Genomic DNA, 18963 nt, shown 5'->3' with positions numbered 1-18963 from the left:
TGCATACTCCTGAAAGAGTTCTAGAAGTTCTCAATCTCCACATCCCAAGAGGTGCTCTTGCCTGAGGGAATTTTGCTAATAGTGTAATACTCACTTGATGGAAAAGAAAAACGCTCCTTTCCTTAAGTATGCTAACTAATTAAGAGCTTAAAGATTTTTGCTTATTTCTGCATGTTTGTACACAATATGTAAGGAAAAGAATCCAGAGGGTTAGACCTGGATTTGAACTTCAGTTCTAACATTAACCTCAAGCAAGCTCGAAAACTTGAGTCCCAGCTCTCTTCTTTGTAAAATCTGAATAATAATCCTAAACTCAGAGTTGTTATAAGAAATAAATGAGAAGATACGAAGTGCAGAGCCTATGGTCTATATAATAGGTCCTCAAACAGTAGTTTCATGGAAGAGGGAAGGGAGAACAACGCATACTTGAATGATGAAGGGTGTAAGTTTCTTCTTGTTGATTGCTCTTTCATCAATTGTATCAGGAACTGAAAGGTTGATCATTTTACTGAAACACAAATTAAAGAATGAATTGGTTTACTTTTAAAAAGTCTGTAAATATTCACAAATATTTTAAGTCTTATTATAAACATGTCTCTCATGTAATCTGAAGAAATAAACGCAATATGACTTTTATCATGTTGATCACAAAAAACTATACATATGAAAAATGCAAATTTTAAAAAAAGGCCAAAATATTTACAGTAGTAGGGTATTCCTGAGTTGGGGATTGGGGAATATTTGCTCATTTTAATTTTTTGGTATTTTCCACATTATTTTATAAGAATGAGTAACTGGGATATTGAGAAAAACTTTATTGAATAAGTGTTAAAAAGATAAAATCCCACAATAAAATTGTGTCTTTTCTAGATTATATAATTCAGAACTTAAAATTACCATCTATCCACAAAGAGGTAAAATTAGTTGAGCAGGAGATTCTTCATTCACCAAATATCTGAGTGCCTAAATGATGAGCTAGGGGCTGTATTTGGTGCTGGTAATACAGTGGTGAGAGAAAGAAAGGTTACACAAACTAGACTAGAATCTGTGACTTATTAAGGAAGAATCTTATTTGGTGAAATTTGGAGTTAGCTCTAACATTTTAGATGTTTATAATGCTCCTTCAAACTTATTCTGCATAGGGAAAACCATGCTTCTTTCTTTGCAAAATATAAATATTAAATAAATAGTACTATATGATAATCTCTTTCTATCAAAACACATGGGGAATTATTTCTTTAGTGCTTATAAATGGACAAAATAGGAGATATCTTGCATTTTTAACAACAGCTTTTCAAACAACCAAAATGACCTTATTGTAAAAAACCAGATTTTATATATTGTACACTGTCATCTGAAATCTATCTATTTCACTGTTCTAAGCACTCTAAATGTAGCCACTTGTGCTCGCAATAGCCCTGGGAGGTAAGTACAATAATATGGGGATCATAATAGATGGAAACTGACAGGCAAAGGGGCTGAATAGCTTGATTACAGTTACACAGCTACTGAGTGGCAGACCCTGAATATGAACCCAGGCAGACTGACTATGGAGCATGCTCTTAACCACTGAGCTACATTGCCTTAATAAAAAGGTGCAAAAACGGACAAAGTGTTGATAATCTTCTATCATTTCTGCCAAGATGCTGTTGGCTCTAGGGAAGCAGCAGTGACAAATGCATTTTTCAGAAATAAGCAATTGGAGAGTGAGAACTGAAGAGTAGTTTCTTTTTTTCTTTTGGAAGCTATGGTACTTTAGAATAAAGAGATACTGACACACTTAAGTTCAACAAAGTTATAATGCTCTGCCTGCTTAGTGATGAGATGAAATTGAAAGCAGAGAGCTTCCCTACAAAGAGGTCCTCAGTCTAAATGACTGAGTTTTAGATTCTTTTTGTGTGTGTGTGAGGAAGATTGGCCCTGAGCTAACATCTGTTGCCAATCTTCCTCTTTTTGCTTGAGGAAGGTTGTTGCTGAGCTAACATCTGTGCCAATCTTCCTCTATTTTATATGTGGGATGCCACCACAGTGTGGCTTAACCAGCAGTGCTAGGTGTGCACCCGGGATCTGAACCTGTGAACCCTGGGCCTCCGAAGCAGAATGCCCGAACTTAACCACTATGCCATGGGGCCGGCCCCTAGATTCATATTTTGATAGTGGCTTCACAGACAGACCTAGAGATGAAATGAAATGAGCAGAACCTAGACAATTTTCATTTCTAATTATTTCCCGAAGTGAAGCTGTCAAGCACCCAGAAACAAATATGTCAATTACGTGGAAGACTATTTTCAGCAATCTGGACATAACAATAAGCCAATATCTTACCAAAGCACAATTCCGTCACCAACAGCTTTGAACAGGTCATCAGTATTTGGGTTCATTGGTATAACATGTCTGCAATCAGGATCATTTTCCAAGGCTTTGTTTATCCAGTTAACAAAAGCATATTTTTCTTCCTCTAAAATTACGTTGAATAACAAGAAATCAGTTCATCCTCTAGGTTAAATATTTGACTCCAAAGCCTAAAATAGTTGTACAGTTGTGCTGACTATTAATATGTCACAAACATATGGTTATTCTCTTTGGAAACCCAGACACTTGAATGCAACACAGTGGCTATTAGGAATTACAAAGTTAACAAAAAGAATAGAGCAGGGTTAACTGAGCCTTAGAGGAGTTACAAAATTCTTTAAGAATTATATTTATATTACCATAGAACTCTACTGTAATAAAGCCTATCATTGCACATACTGCATCATGTTTTTTGCAAGCTAACAAAGCCATACAATAAAGACTTATAATGCCTTTATGGCAAGTATTAGTCCCAAGTCCAAATACAGGTCACAAAAGACATCTACTGTATTCTTGATAAGGAGGCAATGTTTTTCCAGAGCCCCATGTTGGCACTGGAGCATGCACTCTACTTAGGTCATTGTGTTAACCTAATGCACGTAAAACGATTACCTGAGTAAGAATGCTGGGTTCCTTCACTGGACAGCTCTGACGTTCCTCCCAGAGCACAAATCCCTTCTTTCCTGTTGATCGCTTTGCGAAAGGTTTTGGCAATATCACTGCTTTTTACCTCTTGGAAAATCTATTAATTAAAATATGTTGTTGATTCACCATTAATTTTAAATCAAGCACAATAAGCATATTTATCTTCTTTATACTCTGATCACCTACATTTTCCTTGTTAAGAGATATGGAAAGCTGGGCTTGAGTTTTCAAAATGCTAAACAAATACTACAATACTGCTCTTGAAAAGGAAGCGTCAGAAAGTCAATTGCACACACTTGTCAAAAACATTAAGTGCCACATGCATTGAACTCGCTTTAAGCCAAAAGCTAGCGTGGGTCAAAGGCATAGGTACAACTGTAAGGCTTGGTGCTTTTCCTGGAGAGAAAAAGCTGAAGCATCCCCTTTCTTTAATCACAATTCTTAGTGTGAAGAAAGATGAAAACCTATGACTCAATCAAAATAACTAGTTTTTGGTACAGTGGGGTAGCTCTGTAAGAGTGTGCTCAGTCAAAATGTATAGAATAATGTGCAAAAATGTGTTAAGTTGGCAGCAACAGATGACTATTGTCATCTGGACAGAAACGAGGCTGTCCAGTGATTGTCTTGTTTGAGCATTTACGAAGTCCAGCTTCTCTTCACAATAAGGAACATGGCTAACGAAATTAACTTGTACTTTCTAATTGTACAAGAGCAGGGTGTAACAAAGCAAAGTTCACACGCTACACTCTAACCACTTGGTTGAATGAATGGACATTCTAAAGGACTGTCTGTATATTCCTTAAATACTGGAACTTACCTAACTCCAAATTTGTTCCTGATCTACCAATGTGCAGGGCTAAATTAGCCACTGCCAGTAAAACAAGAGCAAGATGTACCATCTTCATAAATATTTCTTTAAAAGATGTTTAGAACTCATAAGTGGACTTAGCGAAAGAAATTTATGACCCTAACGCAAAAGTTGCTGAACAAATAGAAAATAGGTCAAAGGCCTTTGGCATTATTGACAAGTACATACACACACACATTTCAGGAGGTACAGCCTATGTGTAAGTTCAGAGAACAGGGTCAAAATATCTAGCGGTTCAGGGTGAATCCGTGAGAGCAGGCACGAGTAGAAGCTGAAATTCAGCCCATGCTCCACTACCCAAGCCTTGTGTCTTGTACAAGACTGTGTCAGGCAGAAAGCAGGAGTGCCTTTTTATACTTAGTCTTTCCAGGATGGCATTTTTTAAATAATTAATCCACCCAGAGACAGTGACTTTTTCTAACTGCTAAAAGGGTTGCTGTAGGTGTTGTCAGCGGTCCCATCACAAAGTCATCTTTTCTTGTTATGTTTCTTAAATATTGACTTTCCTTGGACTCATAAACCTAATTTTATTTAGGAAAATAGTAAACAGTAAGTTTTACAAAAATCAAGCTTACTCAGTTTCCATAGCTGTGGTTTCATGCTATACCTGTAAGTTCAGAGGTAGAATTTTAGAATGGATGTGTGTGTGTCTAGGTCTGTATATGGATGTAGACACACATACATACTGACTACTGTAAATACTGCATACAACCAAGGAAATCACTCTTCCTCCTTTTAGGCCATTATACTGACTCTTGTTAAGTAGCAATAGTATGGAGCTGACTCATGCACTCTGGTTAACCTTCAAATTATTAAAGTTACTTTTACTTACACTCTGATTTTTTTAGTCCAAGTTTAATTTCACTTAATTTACCTTAACTTTCAAGCCAAGATTACACAACAAAATATTTATCCGGGAACGTGGTGATCTTAACTGTGATGCATTTTGCTCCCAGAGCTCCCCCTGTGATAACTGCATATCTGCTCAGCGAAAAAATAGTATTCACTATTCTACCTCATTCTTCATTTGGTAAAACATTGTCTAGTAAATTACAATCTAAATGTGTGAATTTCCTCAAGACTGACATACCATCAATCACTGGAATGACAAAAAATGTCCAAAATGTTACTGGAGTTTCTGCCTCCAAATGACACATGGAAACTTATTTTTCTTATTACGACTACTTTTGCCTCTAAAAATTAAGTTGTTTCCATGATCCCAGTTTCAACTGAAAAATAAATCCAACTTGTATACATCATGGGAAAGAGGAATAATACAAATTATAATAAAAAAAAGAACATCTGCTATATGATATCCTAACGCAATTACTTACACGGCTCTCGTTAAACTCCTGATACTTGGGAATGACATACAAAGTTGCAATTAAATTAATTTTCAACTGTCTCACAGAAGTTACATGACTTTCATTTTCTAAATACTTTTAAATAAATTATTGCAGTCAAGCTCAAATTTTCCGTTTCATAGTATTTTCTTCTGCTCCTTAAATTAAAAAAAGTTAAAAGATAAGAGCTAATTGAAGATCTAATCTATTAAACTGATTCACTAGACAAGAATTTGCATTTTATTTCCTACTTTAGTAAAGAAATTGCTTGAGTGGATGATAAAGCTATTTGAGTATAAGCCTTGGTTTAACAAGAATCTCTGAAATCAGAGATACACAAGGCCAACTACTGTGCTGGAGTCTTCTCAATGAATCTTTTCAAAGCGGCCTGTTGCGGTACTAACGAGCTCACTGGTTCATGCTGTTTTCCCTCCATGAGGAAGGACTTGCTTTATCACGCGTCAACTCCTAGTATACACTGTCCTATACATCTTTTCCAGTCTCTTTTATGGAGTACATATGTTTCTTATTCCTTTTAAAAGTTTCATCACCTTTCTAGCTCAGCACAGGAGTAGTGGCCAAACCAAAGCAACCCAGAGGCATATGACTTGAGAGAAGAAGGAAAGATTTCAGAAAAAATTGCAAAAAAATATTGACTGGCTTCCAGTGTTTGAGGTTTGCTTCCAAAGTAGCAGGTTTGAATTTTTCCTTTTCTTGGAATCCGTTGTAGGCCTAACCTTAGTAATAATAGGAAAAGAACACTACTTTTTAAAAAAATAGAAATAGCTACTCCAACAACTAACACCTATACACTACATAGCGTTTGCTACATAGCTGGCACTGGTCTAAGCATTTTACTTGTATGAAGTTATTTAATCCTATGAGGTCGACACTATTAGTAAAAGTCTTAAAACAGGTCAACAACTTATTACCATTATGCAAGGGCAAGTTTCTCACTGTGAAAATAAGAGTTTATTGCAGACATCTCTGCTGAAAGAAACTGACATACAGTCTTTTCACAGATGCAGAAAAAACCCCTATTATCTTGTAAGTATAAAAATCTAGTAATTTAGTTTTGAAATACTTAGAAGAAACAAAATCAAGGTATTAAATTTAATTTTAATGTTTGAAGTTTACATATAATTTAGGGACTCTTTTCTACCCTATATATATATATTCTTCTCCAAAATTAACGTAAACTGGTTTTGTTTGTAGGCTGGTTTGCAATTAACAGCTCTTAAGCAGCAATTTAAATAAAAAACCAAAACCTAACATGCAAGAACATGTTTATTTTCATTTCCTTATGTTAATATCTGACAGGAATAATGTGCTTCCTCCTTCTCAGGTAACTAAGATCTACCCATATTTTGTACAACAATTTGTAAGATGTTTCACTGATGACAAAGCAGAGGGGAATGGACAGACATTTGTTTAAACGCCCTTCTTTCTCTCGGTACAGTCATGGTGGTATCATTCTGAAACTTCAGGCAGGTTATTTTACTGTCCTTCATATTTCCAGTTTCTTGAATAGAAAGGAGGTAACTAGAAGAAGCAACTAGTCTCCTGTGTGATGTTGGGCAAGTCATTTCTTCCTTTTTCAGGAACCCAGGCTTTTTTTTTTTAATTTGAAAAATGAAGGAGTAGGAACCTATTGATTCCTTCTAATTCTAAAATGTACATTTTAACCTAAAATGTTCTTGTTAATATTTTACTTTTTAAAAAATCCCTGATGATGCTAAATCATGCATGTTCTCTACTTTTTAAGAATATACTAAGATAATCACAACTCTTCACTCAAAAGCCACAAACGGCTGTGCAGAAACTGCAACGTTTCAAAACACACAAAATTAAATATTTCCCTAAGATCATTTTTCTTAATGACACTTTCAGAATTTTATCCTTAACAATACTGGCACACTGCAAATCTTAATGATTTAAGTCTATTCTTTTCACTAGATTAAAAAATTCTGAGCAGTAAATTATATCAAAATGAACCCATCATAGTTAACTGCTGCTCTAAGCTGCTTTAAATTCACAAACATGCAGTTACAAGGGGAGCAAGTTATACATCAGAGGACATGCAAGTGCTCATATTGCAAGTCAATTGCAACTTACTATTGAACACAGAATTCAAAACAAAAGGCTTTGGCAATAACTGGAGACAAAAACGGTGGGGAGGAAATCAGTATTTCGAAAGATGACGACAAGAACTATATCATGATAATTATGACACACGTTTGCATTTTTACAACAGTAACTCCCCCCACAAAATGCTATCAGCTAAGTAGACATCATTACTTAGTCAAGTTGCTTCTTGAACTCTTACGGTGTTCTAAAGGAGTTAATTCTAATTGGAGAGAACATATCAGAATTTCACTTGCTATAGTGAGCCGTGTTTACCTATGGGAGTATATGTTATCATTTCAGGTGTCTTGGGCAAAAATAAACCATGGAGAAGGAGGACAGGAGTGCTAGGGACTTTGTGACAACTATTAGGCACTAATTATCTGTTTGTAATATACTTTCAGGAATGCCTAATTAGATCTAGTCAAACTCAGCCTTAAATTAATAATAAATAAAAACAATAAAATCTTAAGGGTGTTCTTAACTGAGGGAAGAGGCCACATCTATTCCTTAACACGTACCTCAAATATTTTGTCAACGAATACTGACTGAAAATGGCGTATGTCTAGAAAATCTAGACCTTGCACACCAGTAGCTAAAAGCAGTCAGCTTCAGTAATGAGCGTCACACACACACACACACGCTCCAAGCACTGAGTACAGAACAATAAACGAGGTGCTCGGGGTTCGAAGATTAAATCAGCCCCTAACCTTCAAGAGTATTTGATACTAGAGAAGAAAACAATTTTAAATGCCTCTTCCAATGGACTAAAAAGATATGCTTCTAACTTTTAATTATCAAAATTATCATCCTAGAGAAAATGGTACCGTTAAATACTACTACCATAAGAGTAGCATACATCTTTTTAATCAGAAAGTTCAACTCAGGAAGCTTCCAAGACTGTGAGTCAGGGTGTGTCATTAAAATTTGGGAGCACACCGTTCTCCGAGGGAGACAGAAGGAGCCCTTCAGGATGTCATGTAGCACCTTGAAAACTCTCCTTTTAATGACGCCCCCAAAGGGGACTGCTCAGCTTACACAGTGAGCAATGTGTGCTATTTTTGATTCTTTTTCTCAATTCTTTTCTTAAGATAATCTAAAAAAATTTAGTGGGTAAGATGAGAGAAATAGTATTAGTTATAACAGTACAAATATGATATATTTAGGAACTTAATATGATAGGGCTTATGACTATAAGATCCCACTAGACAAACGAATAATCGTTCCTTGTAATAAGGGTGGATTTTCACATACTTACATAAACAAATTCGTCAAAGCTTATCTTCCCATCTTTATTCCTGTCACCATCCAGCATGAGTTTTTGAATAATTTCTCTCACTTTATATCCCGGTAATGGCATATTAGCTTCCTTGAAAAGCTCATGAAGTTCGTAGTCACAAATGAATCCATTGCTGTTGAGATCTTTGTAAAAAGGTAGAGCAAGCAAAAAAGAAAAAGAAGTTTTAGGAGAAATAAGTTAACCTTTTAGAGTATTTTTCTTCACTTGAGGCTCAGTTCATTAGCTCGCCTAAATAACAACGTTTTCCTTTCTTATTGTTTGGTACCTAAGGTCATTTGAAATGCAAATGCAAATTTGAACTGAAAGAGCATGGTTTTACAACACGTTTCCTGTATTTTAAACAGTGTATGAGTAGCTTTACGTAAAAATAGCATCCCTATTATTAAAAAAACATAGTTGTTTAATAAAATTATTATTAAATCATGAAGCTGACAGGACTTTAAAAAAAATTAATAGATTATACACCAATAAAACACTGCCATGGTATAAAACAATTTCTATTGTGGCTATTTAAGGGTTTTATACCCCTTACTCTTCCATTAGTCCTACAGAATAGTTTATGAATTAAATGCTGTTTATATTACAAAGCAAACCTGAAATTAAGCTACCATCTTCAGCCCCAACTTTTTCTTCTAGTTAATGGAAATAAACATTAATCCAAGAAAACCATAGAGTTCATAAAAATAAACGCAGTCTTGAGTAATGCAAATGTTTAACATGACATTTTTGATTGCTACAACTGGGGGTGTGGGGTGGGGAGAGGATGCTCCTGGAATCCAGTGTGTAGACACCAAGGATGCTGCTAAATATCCTACAATGCATATGACCCCCTCTTGCCCTGACTGCAACACCGAATTATGCAGCTCAAATTGTCAATAGTGCTGAAGCTGAGTAACCCCAGGTTATAGTGACAGGTTGGGGAGGGGATGCTAGTGGGGGTGCTATTTCGACAGAATGGTCAAGGGTGGCTACTTTGATGAGGACATATTTGAATGAAGACTTACAGGAGGTAAGGGAGCAAATCATGTGGGTATCTAGGGGAAGAGATTCAGGTAGAGGAAAGAGCAAATGCAAAGTCTGCGATGTGGAAGAGTGTCTGGTGTGTTTTGGGAACAGCAAAGATACAGTATGACTTGAGCAGAGTGAGCACAGGAGAAAATGAGAGATGAGGTCAGGGAGCTGATCATAAAAGCTCTTATAGGCCAAGGAACATACTCTGGCTTTTATTTTGAGTGCAATCTAAGCGTGATTCATATTAGCCAATTTTTGCCAATTATTAAAACACTAAATGAAGTCTTCTACATGAAACCATTTCCCCAATACTCTGAAAGCTGATGAAATTCTATGTCTAGTTTCAACGAAGTATACTTCTAGAGTCAAACAAATTTTCTCAAACATAGATTATTATATTTGAATCCATCAATTAAAATATCTATACTCTTAAAACATCATCCTCAAACTACCCAACACTTCTAAAAATCACTAATATTTCCTTCAGGGTAAAGCATTTAATTCCCCTAGGGTACATCTTCACTTTCTTTGCTTCGAATTTATAAAAGGTCATACGTCAAACTCTTTATTAGAAAATAATCCAGCAACAACATCTGCAGTTGCTAAAAAGAACAAAGTAATCCACATGATGCTGTGGCAGGATTTTAGCAACTTTTGATAAATAAAATTCTTGGATTTAAATATACCTTCTCCCATGCCTATACCAATCTGTTTCTCTCATTTTCTTTAAATTCAGGTTAAAATAAAGCGCTGTACTAAGGAGTAAGCGTGGCATAGTGAAAGATACACAGCATAGGTGAAGCGACACAACAAATGGGAGTAACGTAACAGGATCTCTTTTCATCTTAGCTACTAATTTGCACAATTCACCTCCCCAGGTCTTAGTTTTTTCATCTGTAAAAGGAGTGCTTTGGATCTAATGATCTCCAAGGTCCCTTTTTGGCTCTAACACACTTTGATTGGAAATTCAAGTACACAGGATCTCACAAACCACACACAGACACACTTTTTTTCTTTAAAAAAAACTGGAGATATCATAAGACATATTAAAAACAAATATAGAGTAATAACATTCTGATGACTACTACACCTGATTATCTAAATACAATAGTCCTTCAGTTTTATATCTTTATTGAAAGAGGTAGCTTATTCCTTGCAACTATCAAAACGTTGTCCACTTCAGCAATTTCTGATAGAAAGAGATTTTTAAATGTATTCTACTTTTCCCTGACTTCTGAAATGACGTTATCTGAGCATAATTTAATCTGCTTATTTACTCCAGTTTAGACCTAGCATACCTAGTAAAAGGTATTTAATTGTTCTTTTTGTATTCTCAGTGATATACTAGAAGTGGAAGGTAGAGATGTTTAAAAATAAATATTGGAGAACTATAATGAATTCAGAGCTGCATGAAACTGACCAAGGCCCTGAGAGTGTAGTCTATCTGGCAGTTTATTCACGTTAGGCGGAACAGAGGTGCTGGCAATGGGGAGAACTACTACTTGCGTGAACCCTCTCTGAAATAAGCTCTCTTGAGCATTAATTAGAAGTTCACTGATGTGATTAAAAGATGCTAGGAAGTAGCCACCCTAAAATATAACCAACATAAAATAACCACATGCGGAAACTCCATTTTGAAGTAAGAGTAGTAATAACAGATGCTTTTAGTAACTGATAGGAACATTTTAAAGGGGGTTGGAGGAATAAGAACTTGTCATTACACGACAATCTTATTAGTTTGCAAATTTCTGGATAAAGATTCTTCTAAATTTTGTTATCTCCCAGCCCAATATGTAGCACAGTACCTTGCATATAACAAAGCAATGGGAAAAATTATTTTTGTAGAACCAGTGATTCTCAAGTATTAACCAGGAAAAGAATGCTTCATCTACTGAGAATTTTAAAAACAAAATTAAACAAACAACAGTGACAAAAAATACAGAAATAGCACTAAAAGACTGAATAGCAATTCATCAGGAAACCATAACGACAGAAATATCCCTTAAATAACATTCAATCTCATTCCCTTTGTTCTAATCCTGTCCCCACCCAGTAGCCTTCAGATCTGTAATTTGGTTTTCTAAGTGGACACACCCACCAAGGAAGACCCAAGTAGACAACCAGCGATGGCTGTCAGGTCAGGATCTCTCTCTCATTCTAAATCTGGAAACCTGCTTTGGCTTTATTAAGAAATACTGTGTGCATTTGTTTAGCATGAGTCAACCTCTGGAGCAAAGTGAGTACCTACTCTGTGGCAGGTACTGAGCCAGATACTAAAGATACAGAAATTTATCAGACAGAATCCCTGGTTCTTACTTGAAACTGTAGCTTCAAAATCCTTGCTAAAACGTTGAGTCAATTGGAATATGTATCCTATATCTTTCTTGAGATGGGAAAAGAATCATTGCCCACGTCATCCAGTTTTACATATTTTAAGAGTTTTACCTATTCTGTAATTTTTCCACATTTTATCAGCAGATCTAGCTTGTACAACCTCATGTGATCAAAGGCATTCTAGTGTTAGTACTAGTAAATTATAGCAAGCCTTTCTTAGAGCTCCTAAATCATATCTCTTGAAGAAAACAATTTCAATTTCAATAGGAAGGCAGAGGGAGCCTAAAAAGGCGGTTTGCAATTAATTTTACAAAATCTCCCAGCTGGTAAAGTACTTGAAAGACAAAATAGGGTGCAATTATTTTTAAAGAGTTTTATGCTAATTTTATTTCCAGTCCCCAGCCAACACACACACACACACACACACACACACACACACACATCCTTAAACAATATCAGAGATCTAAAGTGCTGTGCTTTGGAAGGCCAAAAAACAACATTGCACAATGGCAATTTAGAAAGATTCTATCTCATAAGCAACGTTATTAGCTGGGAGCTCAACATTATGTTTGACGGTGAACTTTTCCTATTCTGAGTTTTGACGTAAACATGAGAATTTCATAATAAACTGACCTAAAAAAACACAGACCTAGATTGAAAACAGTTTTAACAACTGGAAACTAAAATCACAACTTCCTGGCATGATGATGGTTTTTTATTTTCTCATTAAAGCTGCCAATATTCTGGAACCCCTTTCTGGCTCATGTGCCACTTTTTCATTGACTACACATTGGCACGGGGTGGAACAGATTCTGCAGTGCACAGACTCTTCTGTTCCAGCACCACATTTTCAACCACCTGATAAAGTAGATATTATCATACAGCCTGTATTATCTAGAGCACTCTCAATGTTTCCACAAGCACGTCTCAACATTTTGCTTCAGAAAACATGGTCAGTATGGGCAGAGAGTAGCAGGCGGTAGGAGAGAAGAAACTCCACCTACGCACTGAAGAAAGTTCCCGTAGAAAGTAAAGAGCTAAATTTCAATCAAGCGACTATGTGTCCTTATTTTTAAAGAAAAATCACTATACTTGAAAAAATCACTAAGAGGCTCCCAATGCCGCCCCGGAGAGGCCTGTCTTTCATATTGGCTACTGAATTCATCAGAAAGAGACCAACTGTTTGTAACAACAGATTCAGTCTGTCTCTGTGTCTCTCTCTCCCTGATGACACATGTAGGTTCACAGTTGCATTCTGTTTTAAAAGAAACCTCCTTATGCTGTTCTACTAAGTATTATTTTAAATGCTAGTTAACTCTCCCAACACCCTCCCCCCAAGTGATCTTAAAGTAAATAAACTTATTATACAGCCATGTCCCTGCAGAAGTTTGAATCACACCAAGAATGCATATCCTTAAAAGGAAATGTTTTCCCTCCCCTTGCATCCTGTTATTTAAGCTATTTTAAGTACTTGTCTGGAGAAAGCTGAGCCAGAAGTCAAGTGGTTTTGATTTTAGCTGCTGTTTTACACTGCCCATGTCCAGGTGGTATGCGGTGCAATCGATCACTTCAAACGCATCTTTTGGGGTGCTACTTTGTGTTATAAATCTGACAGTAAAAACGACTGGGATTTCCTTTGACCTCCAGGTTGTGTGTGTGCGTGTGTTGCTTTAACCATCCTTGAATCTGTTTAAATCTAGCGTCTTTCTTTATAAAGAGGTCGCATGTGTGTGCCCTCATCTGCAACACATATGCAACCTCTTTACTAACCCACTACAGACAGGGCTCATTTGGACTTAAAGAAGAAAACCAACCAAGTGCGGATGCACGTCCTTTCAGAAAAGCGGGGTTTAAAAGTTCCACTCAGTTTAACCAATGTATTCCACAAATTTTTTGCACTAAAAATAATGACAAAAGGAATCTATACATCTAACAGTAATGGATTTACACACACACACGCATGATCTTGAATGCCTATGAAAGCACACGAAATATTGATTTAAAAGACTCAGCCAAAAGACTTGTGCAGAAGAATTTAGATTATATTCCACCCTAAGATCTAAGCAGTAAAGTCAAGCTTTCATTAGGCATTAAAACCTTAGAAAAGGCAGCTGCTAAACATCTCCAGATGCTTAGCTAAACACGGGTTTTGCCTTTCACAGCTTTTACCTTTTGAGGTAGCTCGTTCCAGCAAATATAAGAGGCAGTTTAATGAGACCCAGCTAAGGGTAGAATAGAGGTCGTTACCTAAGAGCTCATCCAAATACCGGATCCCCAAAGGTGGAGGTCAAGTACAGCGAAGGCTGGACAGGTTAAGAGGGCTGAGACCAGGCAATCAAAAATGTCATCTATCAATCCTTTTCCAACTCATAATTTCCAGCAATTTGGCCATCATTTTCCGCTTGTTGCCACTCTCTAGCTTTAAAAATACATACACACCGACACACACGCTCACGAGTGCACACACACACACTTATACTCCTATCCTCCACGCCATTAAAACATGTTTTTCAGGCTACCCCGAGACCTTCATTTGTAATATTCCATCGATAATTAACCAGATGGCACGGTGAAAGAGCACTGGTTAGTTTGTTTATTTTTTCTGTTGCGCTATAGATTTTATTTTTTAAGTCTTAATTAAACCAATATGCCCTGGTACAGTTTCATTGAACACTACAAGTAAATTAAACCACCATCCTTTTTGTGGCATCATCCTGACGTGGTTTTTATATACTAGAGAATATGAAGTAATTTGAAACAACTCAATTTCCTCAGATGAGAAAATCTGGTACAACTATAACACCATAACTAAAAATTTTTGGCTTAGTTTGATGGGCGGCCTCAAAGGAATATACCCACACTATTCCTAGTCATTTATGAAACCCCATTATTCTTTCATTTCAAAAGTGCTGAATTCACATTAAAAATAAAAAGCTTAGTAGCAATTGCTTAGGAGAGAAAAAAGTCAGATATAAGCGTTTAGAAGACTAAAGTCAAACTGAAAAGATTTATATTACACGAATTTATCTTTATGCCAGGTAATCATCCAAATGACCCCCAGCTGCCACAACAAGATGAAAGTCTCAAAACGTAGAAGACATTTTCTAGTTGGTAAAATATTTACTTCCTAAGTGTTCTGAAAAGTTTTATTCATTTGTCTTTAGAAAGAACTTATGCAGCATTGCAGCATTTAAATTAAAACAGAAACATTATGAAGTAGGAAAAAATGAGAGCAAAGGCTTCTGCTATCCCAGTGGGAAATACTGGAAACAAATGTTGAGAAAGTTAAAATAATTTAATGAAAATATACTGCTTGGAGCTTAACACTAAGCAGGTGCAGAAAGTGTGTGAAAGGAGAACTTCAAATCCTAATACTCAATTTATTGCTAGTAAAGAGAGTTTCAAAGCACTATTAATTGATTGCACAAAGCCTATGATTAGTGATAATTACAGAGATTTTCTCCACACACTATGATTTTGCTGAATTTCTAAAGAGATAATCAAGGCTATTATTGTTAATAGATGGAAAAATCATATAATGATTTCCATATTTTGTCACAATTGAACTGAGACAAAGTAGTCCTCCCTACCCTACCCACCAAAATAAGAAAAAATTGTCCCTGACAGGAAAATAAGTTACAGAGCTTGTTTTTAAAATCTAGTTTCCTTGAATGAAAGAAAAAGGATTTCCATAACACCTTTGACAGTTGCCGGAGGGCTCCATAACCAACAACAACTAAAAACTACAAAGATTTTAAAGGAAAATCAAAAGATTCAGCTGGGTCTTTAAACACTTTTCTAAAAGACAAACTACGCACAAGCCTTATGCTGAAAATACATATAAATTTTATGCGCTACAATGTAAATGGCCAAAACCTGTAGTAATAAATTCCACTATGATGAAAATCTTCATAACAAAGGCCCTTTGAGTCTACAGCTGATAATGACAAAGTCCCAGTAGATGAACAGACTGTATATAATTCCTCGGGATTCAATCAGTTAAATATTTATTGAGAACTTAACATGTGTGCATCACTGAGCTAGATACTGAAGGGGGAATACAAAAGAATAATATGCGGAACAGGCATTTGGACTCCAGAATTCCTGTTTACAGCATGTAGAGTAATAAGAGTCTGCATATCTTAGGAATATATGCCTGGTAGGGACTTCAATGAGACATATAGTCCAACCTTCTACCTTTGGGAAGCTGCCTACCCTAAACCCCCCAAGACGTATGACTTAAAATAAGACAGTGGTTCTACAATGACCTTTTCTTGCAGTCCAAACTCTAAATGAGCCCTCACTTAGTGCAATTTAACCCCATTTCCTCCATGAAGATAATTGGTCAACCCTCTTTATATCATTAAGCTTTCAAGGAGCAACTCAGCTCTTTTACTGATGAAAGTATTCCAGTTCCATCAGGTAAACAATATTTGAATTAGCTTTAATTTCTAAAAAATATCGCATACAAATATTTCCAAGATGCTGCACGTGAGAACAAGGCCTGTATTCAACAATAAACATTTATTTGAGGAGGTGAGGTCTTGAAGATTAAACAATAGCAACAATAAGTTATGGTCCCTACCCCAAAATTGTATTCATAAGGAAACAAATCAGGCTGCCCCCAACACTGAAAGATGAATGTAAATAAAACAGAAGGTTCAAAAGAAATGCAATCCTAAACACCATGATAAGGCAATTTCTATAAAATAATGATATTTTAAAAATCTTGCAACCAAGAATTCACCTGCTATTTTTTTCATAGTCAATCTAATATCAGACTGGGTAGTACCCTTCTTACAGTAAGTGGTATCTATGGTAAATTAATCGACTGCCTTTTTTCATACAGACACACAAAATTGTGTTAGATTTAGGACTATTCGATTTTTTTCTAGTTAGAATTCTGATGGGATTACGAATAGTCACTCTGGCTGTCCCAAGACATGCTGTTACTACTAAATGCCTTCAGAGAAAATGTTGATTTTCCACATAGGTCAAAGAGTAGATTCTGATTTAAATAACAAATTATTATGATCTAACTTTATATGCTTTAAACAAGGAGATACCAAATAGTGACACAGTCTACCTCTCTAAGCACATGTTGACTTATACATACATCAATAATCAGTTCTCACCCTGTTTTCTCATTATCTTCTACTGACTTGACCTGAGCACTGAAATTTGGAACGTAAATACTATAAACTGCTTCCAAAGCTACTAAATTCTAAGACATGTTATACGATGTTAAAAGGATAAACCAAATGGCATGCTTTGCCTCTCCATCTTAGCCAGATGCTTTAGTTTAACGTGAGAAGGTAGAACAGTCGCCTTTATCCAAAGGCACAGAATCCATGAAAAAGGCAATAAAGCCAAGGGTTTTAACATTTTCAGGGGTCACACATCCCTTTGAGAGTGTGGTAAAAGCTCCAAATCCTCTCCTCAGAAAATACGATACATTAAATACTATAACGACGCAGTTTGTCTAAAAATTTTAGGAGCCACAGCAGCCCCCAGTTAAGGACTGCGACCCTGGACTAAAAACCTCTGACCATAATAGATAGTAGATATAATCAGAACTAAAGCATAACTTCTAAAACTTTATCCCACCAATTTAACTATCTTGCCCTAAGGTTCATGATTAACCATTCATTTAAGGTTTTAGAGTAATAATTTTGATTAGGGCTAAAGATTGCTTTACTATAGTTACACTACAAAAATTACTTACCAACTTTTGCAAAGGCCTCTTTGAGCTCATCAAGCTCATCTTTGGAAATCTGAGTGGTAGCCATCTCATCCATTTAAAGAAGATCTAAAGAGAAACCAAAAAGGTTTAAGACTTTCAAAAATTTGGGGGATGAATATATTATAGTCACTCCTGCGAAATTCTCATCTCAGGGATAATTTAAACAGAAATGCAAACTACTAAAACCTCTGAATAGGTTCCCACATTTGTAGCTACAGCCATAATAAAAGCAAGATGAGAAGTCATCTTTTACCAAAAATTATTCAGAAAAAAATATTTCTGAATCTTCCTTCTGAGGCCAAAATCTTATATTACGTTCAAAGAGTATAAGGAAGGGCCAAGGTACGCAACAATGACACGAAAGAGACACATAATAGAAATTCTTGGTGATATGTGTCAAAACTAAAAGTCAACATTATGTGACCAAAGATTCATGTAAAATAGAACTTTTCCATTAAGCCTTTATCTATCTATCTATCTATCTATCTATCTATCCATCCATCCATCTATCCATCTTACTGGCTATTTCCATTTTTTCTGCCTTATTGAGATATAATTGACATATAATATTGTGAAAGCAAGGTGAACACCGTGATGATTTGATATTCATATATATTGTGAAATGGTTACCACAATAAGGTAAGTGAACATCCATTACCTCACATCGTTACCATTTTTTCCATTAGGCCACATTAAAATCACTCACTGTGAAAACACTGATTTTCAAATAGCATCCTAACACCTATCAGTCACTCCCATTAAAGAAGGAGGCAACGAAAACAAATTCTATTTGGCTTTGATATAGAAATACACACAGTGTGTGCTAATGAACACAGCCTCATGCACAGAACTAATTATATTATTTGAGTTTACACCCTCTGAGATTTGGTCCTATTTTACCTATTTAATCAACAGAGAGGGGTTGGCACACTATGGCCTATGGGCCACAATCTGGACCACCGCTTGTTTTTGTTGGTTTTTACAGATAAACATTTGCGGTCAATTTTGATGATAAGGCACATTAACTTTGAACCCCAATTAAGTGAAATGTTATGCCAGAATAAAAAGAATTCCATCCTTCTCATCAGTAGATCTATATTTCCAAAACAAAGTACTCAATTATTATTATATTTTGAATTTTGTCAGTAAAAATTTGTGGAAATAATATATTTTATCCTTGATATTAAACAATACGACATTCTTGATGTTTTTGCCTCTTGGCGCACAATATTTATGATTTGGA

At 35.8% G+C, this 18963-nt stretch overlaps 1 protein-coding gene across 14 annotated transcripts in view; it reads right to left on the bottom strand.

Annotated features, from left to right (window-relative positions):
* The window catches only part of PLS3 (plastin 3), a 73607-nt gene that overhangs the window by 15766 nt on the left and 38878 nt on the right, over positions 1-18963 (bottom strand). For all 14 annotated transcript variants that reach the window (XM_005614446.4, XM_001488260.6, XM_070257300.1 and 11 more), the window contains 5 exons: positions 17703-17786; positions 8591-8754; positions 2965-3094; positions 2326-2458; positions 427-508 (listed from right to left, as the gene is read on the bottom strand). In XM_005614446.4, coding sequence (XP_005614503.1) covers positions 427-508; positions 2326-2458; positions 2965-3094; positions 8591-8754; positions 17703-17775 — 582 coding nt within the window. In that variant the 5' untranslated portion in view covers positions 17776-17786. The remainder of the gene's footprint in view (positions 1-426; positions 509-2325; positions 2459-2964; positions 3095-8590; positions 8755-17702; positions 17787-18963) is intronic.

The sequence above is a fragment of the Equus caballus genome, chromosome X (genome assembly GCF_041296265.1).
Source record: "Equus caballus isolate H_3958 breed thoroughbred chromosome X, TB-T2T, whole genome shotgun sequence".
Classification (NCBI taxonomy): domain Eukaryota; kingdom Metazoa; phylum Chordata; class Mammalia; order Perissodactyla; family Equidae; genus Equus; species Equus caballus.
Note: the sequence above shows the minus strand (reverse complement) of the source record. Positions and strands in the feature narration are given on the sequence as shown.